Here is an 11117-nt window from a genome sequence, read left to right on the forward strand (position 1 = left end):
GTGAAAGATCTGCTCTAATATGGACACTAAGTGATGTTGCAGGATGATCCTGACCCACAATGAGCAGTGGGAACACCAGAGCCCTGTAGGGATGGCTGGCAAGCTAACACATTGAGCATGCACAGCTCAGTAAATTTCCTGTGAATACACATCTCCTGAGATCTCTTTATTTGATTGGAGGTGATCCTGTCCACCTAATACAGTACATGATGTGGAAGGACAAAAGCACCTGCAGGAGCTGTGGTGATGACTCACAGGGTAGAGCATCTGCTGCTCTCTCAGAAGAACCACATGGACCCTAACAATTGGGTAAAGCATGTCAGTGATTACTTCATAAAGTGTGTGTCCGAGAAACAGCCACATTATCCACACAAAAGACACTGTCACACTGGGTACCCCTTGGTGACTTTGAATTCACTAATTAGCCCAGGATCCATGGAACATGCAGAGATCCATCTCCACCTGTCAGTTCTAAGTCCACAGGAGGGGACAGAACCCTTGAATAAGAATGATGGTCTTAAGAGTCAAGAGATAGAATTCAATTTTTATTCATAAGGAATTCATTTTTACAACAAAACAGGATTAAAACAAATAAATTAAAATATTTAAAAATATTTGAAAAGATAAAAACAGTAACAAGAACATATAAATATGAAACAACAAAAAGAAAATTTCAATTAAAATCATAACGAAAATATTTCTAAACAGCACATTCTTAATGAACATTTAGAAGCACAGATGTATTGCTGTTTCTCCTCTTGCACACATAATGAAAGGAGGTCCCCCAAGTTGTCTCTCAAGTGCTGTTTTCTGAGAAGAAAGTAAGACCTCAATCAGTCAGGCTGGCTTAGTGGTATATAAATTTAGGGTCTCTAAGCAATGACAAATTAACTCTGAGGAAGAATACTCATCCAAAAAATTTGTTACCATTCAGGATGTTTGTCATCAGGGACTCCTGAGAAAGCAACTTATTCTTCAGGAAGCTCTCTTACTGGGGTGTGTCCAATTCCAGCTCTCTTGCACTTTCTGAGACCTGGGAGAGGAAGGCAGTTTTTCAGACACTGATTTGGTGGTGAAATGCAAGGCAGCTGTCGGAAGGCTGCCTACTACCATCTCAGTTCTATTGGACAGTCAACATGGACCTTTTAACTGATATCATTGTTGCTAACTCTTTGGGAAGGGCAAAATCTCCAGAGAGCCTCAAAGTAATGTGGGCTGCCAATATGGGACCCAGACTTATACCAGTGCAAACCAAGAACAGGGAAATGGAAGGAACCTCATTGGGTTGCAGGAAGAAAGGAGATGTCCATATGTCACCAAGGTTAAAACCAATGACAAGTACTAATTTGACATTTGCACTTTGTTCTTATCCCGCAAAGGTGCTTCCTACACAAGAAGTCACATGACCACAGAGTGTCATTTGTCAAAGAACCAAGAACTTGTTCAAAACTCTACAGAGCATCCAATCTATCACGTGGATATGCAATAATGAGGTATGTTATTAATCTGTCACCATTTCTATACTGCAGCTTCAAAAAGAGCAGACAAATATACTTGCAAAATAATTCAGTTTCTGAAATGTGGTTGGCTTCCCAGAATACTTGTGCATAGGCAGAGCAATGAACAATTCCATTACATGAGGTGGTTGGCTGGTTGTGAGTGTAAATTAGAAAGGTGGTAGGAGAGAGCAAAGATGTATCAAATTGGCAACCTTTATCAGATATTTTTAAGCTAACACAGCTGCTCGTCCCTACCAGATGACGCTGGGTCTGGACGTTGCTGGTCTTTATCTTTCTTGTTGAAGTCAACCAAATATTTCTGGTTCAGTGCACAATCAAGATGTACCTCCTTGCTCTCCTGCTTCAGTGGGACCAACTCCTTCCTACATGTGTTCTCCATCAGGAGCTGGCTGAGCAGGTTTCTGGAAATACAGTCTGCATAGTAAGATCATGCTGCCCCTTTCTCCCATTCCCACTCCCGAGTGCCACTAACTCCACCAGGACCCAGATACCCATGAAGACTTAATAGAATTCATTTTGATACATATAAGGCTGCTGCACAAACCACAAAGAGTAAATTCCGGGAAGAATAAATTATTTGTTTGGCCTGAGCACCAATTAGTGTCCACATCTCTCAAAAAGAACATGGATCTACAACTATCCATGAAAGCCCAATGCATGGGGGCAACATCAATTAGTAGTGGGCAAACACCCTCAAAGGAGGTCAGTAGAACCAAGAGAAGGTCATGCTAACCATGTGGTCCACACACTGAGTTTTGTAAAACCTGGTATGACACCATAGGTCCAGGTCAGCCTAATAACCTGCTGACTTCAATCAGTGCTGTTCTATCTTCTGAAGATGCCTAGACAATCCTGGGATGAGTAACAGTCTTTTGTGGAACTGAAAACTGAGTCCTAATGACCCTGGCACACTGATGTGTAAACAGCACAAGAGATAGAACCAGAGCTGAAGACCGTCCAATCCAGAACAAAGAAAGTCAGAAATGGCCATTCCACAGGTGATAGGCTTTCTGACCAGGACTTACCTAGAGAAGGTAATCTCCTTCTTCAGCTTATGGTTGGTCTCATGGATCTCAGTGTTCTCCATCTCTAAGTTGTGCAGAATTGACATGACCGCCTCCTCCATTCTCTCCAGGTCTTCATAATATAGATTTGGCCTGAAGTGTGGCCTGGCCCCAAATGATAGAATCCAATGAACATCAGCATTTAGGAATATATGAGCTCAGGGTGGGTCCTGTACTACCCCAGTCCTGGAAGGACACCTTCTGAATTCTACATATTGGATCTTCTTCAGCTTCAGAAACCTGTTTTTCTGTGTCCAGGACACCAGAATCTTGGCATCCAGATGGAGGCTTCCCTGGCTCCCTTTGTTCAATCAAGAGGAAATCTGCAGTCAAGCCAGTTAAGCTATCAAGAGCCTAGGCCACACCTCTCCATGCTCCCCCACCCCAACACACCCAGAAACCGGTGATTTCTTTTCTCCTGTTTTGATAACAGACCTTATATCAACACAAAATTATAATCTGCACAAGGAATACAAATAAACAGACAAACGTGGCCACATAGTCAAAGAACTGTGCTGTTGACAGTGGGGCTCCCAGAACAAAGCATTCACATCACCATGAATGTGTTACAGGTAAATACTCAGGCCAAGACATAGACCCCTAGATTCCAAGTGTGGAGGGAAATATAAACATATAAATGTTGTACATATGCATTTGGATGTATGCACATACAGACTCACAGACTGAGAAATACCCACAAAAAAGAGAAATGTAAAAACAGAGTCAGAGAAAGAGAAAGAGAAATATGGAAACAGAGAGTACTGTGAAAACCAGGAGAAATGCATCCACCATTGCTGTCTCAGAGGGCAAGACACACAGACAATAACAAACAGGCCTGAGCCTGAGACCTTCTAGTCAAGCATTGAGATGAACAGTTTGGTACCAGGCCCCTCAGGCTGCTGCGTGGATCTTCCAGCACTCAGTCCCCTGCCTAGCAAGTACAGAGACTCACCATAAACTCACTGCAATTACAATCTTGCAAAGACACCAGCTGTCAAGGGCTTTGCAAATGCACACTAGACACTCACTCTCCCTGACTTTATCCCCGAATTCTTCATTCAGACCACAAATCCTGCTTTTCAATAAATGGAAGCAGATGAGTCCATTTTCCATCTCGCTCCTCAGGAAGGGTCAAGGTTCTGAATCTCCTCTATATGGGAGGTGAGGTTTAGCACAGGGTGGTTAGGGAGGCACAGCTTTCTAGAACCCAAAACCTTAATAGGATAAGATGAAGGTGACCTTGCAGACCCAGGAATGAAACAAGAGCATTTGGAGCGATTCATACCTGTTCTTCATGGATCTCTCTGTCAGAAACCTCAGGCGATCTCTCAGGTCATTTCTCTCCTCGGTAATGAGCTGCAGCTCTTTAATCAGCCTCTCCTTTTCCTTCTTGGCCTGATTCTCGCTTAGTTCAGTGCCAGGGGATGATGTTTCTCTCCCAGCGTCTGTAGGTAGAAGAACACAAGTGAACCTGCATGGGGAGAATGCATAGAGTGTACATAGACCACAGTTAGGCCTAAACAGGAGAACAAGCCTGGAACCCAGTGTCACTGCTAGGCGATTGGTCTATGCTTAAGAGGCCTCTTCAGTGGATCTCAGTTCTCCCACTACTCTATAGAGACCAAGAGATGTAAGCAGCCAGGTGTTCCCTATGCCGGACATCAGGTGCTTACATGGACCACGGAGATGGCTTCTCCAGGATTATCATCAGCTGAACAGGGTACAGCTTGGTTTCAGGACCCTCACCCCTGTGGGTTCGAACTCAGATGATAAATTCACCATCCACAAGACTTGAGTGATTGGAGACACTCAGATGTCCTACCCTGATACTCTAGGCCAACAACTTTGGATTTAAAACACATTTCCATGGAGGACATGGTCAACAGACTTATCAGTTCCCCTATTTGAAATACCAAATGCCCGAGAAGCTCCAATAGGTTACAGGATGAATCTTGGTCCACATGTTCCAAATACTTTTGGTATTTTAGAAACATGGATTTAAAACGCATTTCCAGGTAGGATATGTTCAACAAACTTATCAGTGTCCCTATGAGAAATACCAAATGCCCCAGAAGTGTGAATAGGTTACAGGCTGAATCTTGGTCTACACGTTCCAAATAGTTTTGGTATTGAAAAAAAAATTTTGTAACATACAACCTCTAATATATAAAGCAAACGATGACCCTGCCAGTTAGAAGAAATCAGAGAAGGTCTAAGAACATAAGGTTATTGCCTGGAGCACAATCTCTCCCTGTTACTACTGTCAGATATCCACTGTATTTAAAGAAGCAGTGATAGTGAAATACATTGCTGCCCTGTCTAAACTCAGAAAAGGTGGACCCTCCATGAATACTGATGGTGTTATTATATCAATGTAACATAACAAATGCACTGAAAAGTAAAGACCAGAAGTTCACAGAATAATAGCATTGGCCTTACCATATCCTCCCAGTGGGGATGGGGAAACTAAAGTTCTGAAATCCTTGACTTTAAGGAATTGTGATATTCATGGAAATTCAATTCCTTTTCAGATGCTCCAGTTGTTGTGGCCCATTGCTAGAAAGGTCAGCTTAAGCCTGCAGCCCCCCGGTAGGAAGCTCAAAATACACTGCCCAGAACTTACTCAACATTCCCCAGAAGTGCTGTCTTTGTCCATCATTACTTTGAGACGAAAGGCCAGACTCCTTCACTCTAGTCTCTCCACAATCGATGTTCCCCCTCCCAAAACGCTTGCGAAGACGGGAAAACATGTCTTAGCTTGTAACCGCCAGACTCAGACTGAGAGAAACTAGGGCACTGGTCGTCACTACAACACTGGTGACATCACAGAGGATGCCAGAACTCTCTAGGAGACAATAGAATGTCCAAGAAGGGACAGCTGATGTCATGGGGAGCAGACTTTGCCTCCTGCTAATGTTCTCCCTGTACTGAGCATAAGCTGAGGTGCCCTTTCCAGGAGACTTTCCTGGGGAGAGCCACTGAGCATCTCCTGCTTCCAAAGCCAAATTTTCCTCAAGGCTTGATTATAAAACCTTAGTAATTCCTATGCATCTAAATGAATGTTTCCTTTCAAATCTTTCCCAAAAAATGTCTCACTAACTCAAATTGTCCTCATTCACCAATGTTAGCCATTAAAACTTCCTGAGATTTCATACCAGCTTGAATATGCAGTCAAAAGTTCTCCTGTCTCATTATGTACAGGTGCTTTATATCACATCAAGAAATAGTCTGCATGGTAGGTTACAGCATGGGCGTGTGTTAGGGGAACACTCATGAAGTCGTGTGCTTAGCAATTGACAATTGCCAGAAAATTCCTTAGTTAAAAGAGTTGAAGTCTTTATGGTGCTAGGAACAGTGTGGAGACCAGTTGGCAGACAAAAGTGCAATATTGGAGCCACCAATGAAGGGAACCTCATGCTGCTTGTGGGGTTCTCCTTTCTGCGCCAATGTCGCCAAAGGAGCACTGCTGACAGGCCTTCTATCAGAAGCTGAGCCTCTATCAGAAAAATAAAATAGTCAAGAGATATAGGGGGTGCAGATAAAGGTGTAGGACGAGGCTATACACATCACTACGTGGATAGAGCAAGGATCCAGCACTTGTGCTCTGGGTCATGGGCTTCTCCACAAACACAAAAGCATCTGTCACAGTAAAAAATGGATACTTTATTGAGTGCACACACCAACACTGATTGATCAGATCCATACCCCAGATTTTGGGGGCAGATCCATGGCCCCAAATATCTTCCTCTCAACTTATACAGCAAAAAATAAGAAAGAAAGAAAAAAGTCAAAACAAAAAGCTCAAGCTTCTCATATGAGGATTGCAGGAAGTGTGATCTGGTGGTCAGTTCTGATTAGGCCATTTTAGATAGAACAGTGCACTTGGATGCTTAATGTGATGGGTCCTATATAAAGCTTTCTGCAATATTGGAATTTTAACAAGCCTCATCCAGAACATACAGAACAGGAAAGGATGTGATCACCATGTCCTTGCTCTCTATCAGGTTATTTTTCTGTGTCCGTGATTGTCAGCCATAGACAGCAACAATCTGAAATAGCTGGTAAACATGGAACAAAGTGGCTAAAACTATAGTTGTGGGTTACACACCTCAACTGTCAAAGGCTAATGCTGTCCTCACAGTCCCTGGAGGCCACTCTTGTAAGACTGTCTACTGGAAAGTAGAAGCAGGTTTATCTGAGCTCAAAGTGAACCTGGCCAGGTAGGAAGAGGGCAACATGGGATAATTGAGACCCTGTCTAAACCAGCACAGAAACCCACACTTCCTTCAAAGCATCATCTATGAATTCTGGATTATCTACCATTCTCTCCCTACCAGTCTTTCAGACTGGAATTGTAGAAAAGAACTGGAAATGATCTTCCTATTCTGAAGACCTTGATCTCTCTTTCCTTAGGTGCACATTAAGAACTCATGCAAATGGGTATGACCATCTGAACATCTTAGTATCATCTACTCAGTATATCTAGCATAATACTGTGCCTATGGCAATCTCAAGCTTCCCTGAGTGTTGCTGACCCAGCAAGAAGTATGAAGTACTGAGGTCAAACCCCAGTGATCCTTTCAAGGGGTTAGAAGAAAGCCATCAGAGAAACTCCACTTCTTTGTCCTTAGATTAAATCAAGCTGATACAATGTGAACCTGGTGGGCTATTTAACCATGCATCTTTCTGCCAACCCCAGCTTTCTGAGTTCAGTCCATGTGAACCTGCATGGGGAGAATGCATAGAGTGTACATAGACCACAGTGAGGCCTAAACAGGACAACAAGCCTGGAATCCAGTGTCACTGCAAGGAGTTTGGTCTTCGCTTAAGAGACCTCCTCAGTGGGTCTCAGTTCTCCCACTACTCTATAGAGACCAAGAGATATAAGCAGCCAGGTGTTCCCTATGCCTTCTGACACACGCAATAAATGCAGTAAATTTTAATTTCTGTTCAATTGTTCAGTAACTTACTTACACTTGCATATTGCTGTGGAAGTGATGGGGTTTCGTGATCAGCATTGCATTTAACAATGCATAACCAATCATCCCTCCTAGAATGACTGTATATAGAGAAAGAAAATTTATTAGAATGGTTTATAGGCTGTGGTACAGCTAATTCAACAAGGAATGGAAGGTCTAAAATGCAGTAGTTGCCCCTGTTGAAGCCAATCCCCCTAGCATAGCTGTAGCCGTTTTGTTCCATGCCTGCCAGATAGTTCATATTCTTGCTGTAATATGTCTGCCTGTCATGGTTGTCTGAAAATAATTTAACTCAGAGCAGGGTCAGGAATGATCACATAACTTGTGTATGTTTTTTTATTGGTTATTTTGTTTATTTGCATTTCAAATGTTAACCCCCTTTCCAGTTTCCCCTACAATAACCCTGCATTCCACCCCCTTCCCCAGCCTCCTTGAGGGTGCTCCCCCACCCACCCATTCCCGAACCACTGGAAGGAAGTTCTTTATGTTGTGAGGTTTCTTAATCTTAAATTTCATAATTATAAGCTTCATGTAGGACCAATAAAATTAAAGGTCAATATGAGGGCTGCAGAGATGGCTCCATGGTTAAGAGCACTGACTGCTCTTCCGGAGGTCCTGAGTTCAAATCCCAGTGGTGGCTCACAACCATCTGTAATGAGACCTGATGCCCTCTTCTGCTGTGTCTGCAGACAGCTACAGTATACTTATATATAAATAAATAAATCTTTAAACAGATAAAAAGTCAGTATGAACCTTTGTTGTCTAAAATGGCTTGAGTCAGGGCTGACAACCAGACAGCCCTTCCAGCACCTGCCTATGAGCTCACATTTTAGTCTTTATAAACTGACATAGAAAAATGTCCAGAGTCCTAGCCTGACAAATTCTCAGCTACGTCTCTGATGATCAGTCTTACAGTGGGCATTCAATAAACCATCCCGGTCTAAGTGAGGTCAGAGTTTGTGTGGTTTATGGGGCAACTCCAGGACCTCAACGGTTTTGTCCATAAGGCTGGATATTTCAGCTGGTCTTCAGTACATGCAGGAATCCTGAAGAAGAAGGAAAATTAATAAAGCAAACTTCCTTTTTCCATGTCCTTGATATGAGCCAGCAGAAGGTGTGGTCCAAACAACAACTAACGGATTGGGTAAAGATCTTTACCAATCCTACAACAGATAGAGGGCTTATATCCAAAATATACAAAGAACTCAAGAAGTTAGACCTCAGGGAGACAAATAACACTATTTAAAAAATGGGGCTAAGAGCTAAACAAAGAATTCACAGCTGAGGAATGCTGAATGGCTGAGAAACACTGAAAGAAATGCTCAACATCTTTAGTCACAAGGGAAATGCAAATCAAAACAACCCTGAGATTTCACCTCACACCAGTCAGAATGGCTAAGATCAAAAACTCAGGTGACAGCAGATCCTGGCAAGGATGTAGAGAAAGAGGAAAACTCCTCCATTGTTGGTGGGATTGCAGACTGGTACAACCATTCTGGAAATCAGTGTGGAGATTCCTCAGAAAATTGGACATTGAACTACCTGAGGATCCAGCTATACCTCTCTTGGGCATATACCCAAAAGATGTCCCAACATATAACAAAGACACATGCTCCACTATGTTCATAGCACACTTATTTATAATAGCCAGAAGCTGGAAAGAACCCAGATGCCCTTCAACAGAGGAATGGATACAGAAAATGTGGTACATCTACACAATGGAATATTACTCAGCTATCAAAACCAATGACTTTATGAAATTCATAGGCAAATGGATGGAACTGGAAAATATCATCCTAAGTGAGCTAACCCAATCACAGAAAAACACACATGGTATGCACTCATTGATAAGTGGATATTAGCCCAAATGCTCGAATTACCCTAGATGCACAGAACACATGAAACTCAAGAAGGATGACCAAAATGCAGATGCTTCACTCCTTCTTTAAAAGGGGAACAAGAATACCCTTGGCAGGAAATAGGGAGGCAAAGTTTAGAACAGAGGCAGAAGGAACACCCATTCAGAGCCTGCCCCACATGTGCCCATACATATACAGATATTAGATAGGATGGATGAAGCAAAGAAGTGCAAGCCGACAGGAACTGGATGTAGATCTCTCCTGAGAGACACAGCCAGAATACGGCAAATACGTAGCTGAATGCCATCATTAAACCACTGAACTGAGAACGGGGCCCCCGTTGAAGTAATCAGAGAAAGGACTGGAAGAGCTTGAAGGGGGTTAAGACCCCATATGAACAACAATTCCAACCAACCAGAGCTTCCAGGGACTAAGCCACTACCCAAAGACTATACATGGACTGACCCTGGACTCCAACTGCATACGTAGCAATGTATAGCCTAGTAAGATCACCAGCAGAAGGGGAAACACTTGGTCCTGCCAAGACTGAACCCCCAGTGAACATGATTGTTGGGGGGAGGGCGCTAATGGGGGAAGGATGGGGAGGGGAACACCCAAATAGAAGGGGAGGGGAAAGGGTTGAGGGATGTTGGCCTGGAAATCGGGAAGGGGAATAACAATCGAAATGTAAATAAGAAATACTCAAGTTAATAAAGATGAAAAAAATAAAAAGAAAAAAGAAGGTGTGGTCCAGATTAGAGGTGGGCCATTCCATCTCAAAAGATCTGAATTAAAGATTTATCTTCTGATCTCCAAGATTTGGATTACAATTAGGTTTTCTTGCTTCAGAAAATTTAATTAAGAAAAAAAATCCAATGGTGCTTATGCCTTTAGCCTCAGCATCCAGGAGGTAGAGGCAGGTGGATCTCTGAGTTCAAGGCCAGCCTGGTCTACAAAATGAATTCCAGGACAGCCAGAGCTACACAGGGAAACCCTGTCTCAAAAAAACAAAGAAGAGGAGGAGGACCAAGAGGAGGGGGTTGAAGAGAGGAAAACAGAAAGAAGGAAGGAGAGAGAGAGAGAGAGAGAGAGAGAGAGAGAGAGAGAGAGAGAGAGAGAGAGATCCCCCTCACAGGGCTTCAAGCCATTTGGCATTAGTTAATTCCAGGTACACTCAAGTTGACAACCAAGAACAGCAATCCCATTACCCGTGGTTGTGATCTCACCCTGGTAGGCTCCTGAGTAGGAGGCTGAAGCAGGAGAATTGCCATAAGTCTGATGCCAGCATGAACTACACACATGTTCCAAGCCAAGCCAATCTCAGCTACAGTTTGAGATTCTGTCTGAAAAATATGAAAGAGAAAGAAAACATAATTTCCTAGAGCAGTGTTTCTCAACCTTCCTATGGCCTCAACCCTTTAGAACAGTTCCTCATGCTGTGGTGACCCCAACTACAAAATTATTTTGTCGCTACTTCACAACTGTAAATTTGCTACTGTAATGAATCTTTATTGTAGTATAAACTATCTGATAGGAGACCCTGTGTGGGTCACGACCCACAGGCTGAGGGCCTTTGCCCTAGAGGCGGTCTTGGCCTAGATTATATAGTTCATATTAAAAGTGGGCTTTCTCAGTTTTTGAAGGTCAAGTATATTCACTTGTAACATCAAAACTTAAAAATTCAGCTGAGCTGGT

At 42.9% G+C, this 11117-nt stretch overlaps 1 protein-coding gene across 1 annotated transcript; it reads right to left on the reverse strand.

Moving 5' to 3' along the window:
• Window positions 1–532: 532 nt before the first annotated feature.
• LOC134483276 (uncharacterized) lies at window positions 533–5385 on the reverse strand. Its single transcript, XM_063278565.1, has 6 exons — window positions 5208–5385; window positions 3870–4029; window positions 2546–2689; window positions 1755–1921; window positions 928–1033; window positions 533–810 (listed from the first exon to the last, which is right to left on the reverse strand). The coding sequence occupies exons 1-5, from the start codon at window positions 5332–5334 to the stop codon at window positions 969–971; spliced, it is 663 nt and encodes a 220-aa protein (XP_063134635.1). The 5' UTR covers window positions 5335–5385; the 3' UTR covers window positions 533–810; window positions 928–968.
• Window positions 5386–11117: the final 5732 nt, after the last annotated feature.

Source organism: Rattus norvegicus, chromosome 19 (assembly GCF_036323735.1).
Source record: "Rattus norvegicus strain BN/NHsdMcwi chromosome 19, GRCr8, whole genome shotgun sequence".
In the NCBI taxonomy this organism is placed as follows: Eukaryota; Metazoa; Chordata; class Mammalia; order Rodentia; family Muridae; genus Rattus; species Rattus norvegicus.

Coding starts and splice junctions, on each gene's coding strand:
- LOC134483276 (XM_063278565.1), bottom strand. CDS start 5,334: ATGTTTTCCCGTCTTCGCAAGCGTTTTGGGAGGGGGAACATCGATTGT. Junction 2,690..3,869: donor GAGAGATCCATGAAGAACAG/GTATGAATCGCT, acceptor ATTTGGGGCCAG/GCCACACTTCAGGCCAAATC. Junction 1,034..1,754: donor TCCAGACCCAGCGTCATCTG/GTAGGGACGAGC, acceptor TTCCTCTCCCAG/GTCTCAGAAAGTGCAAGAGA.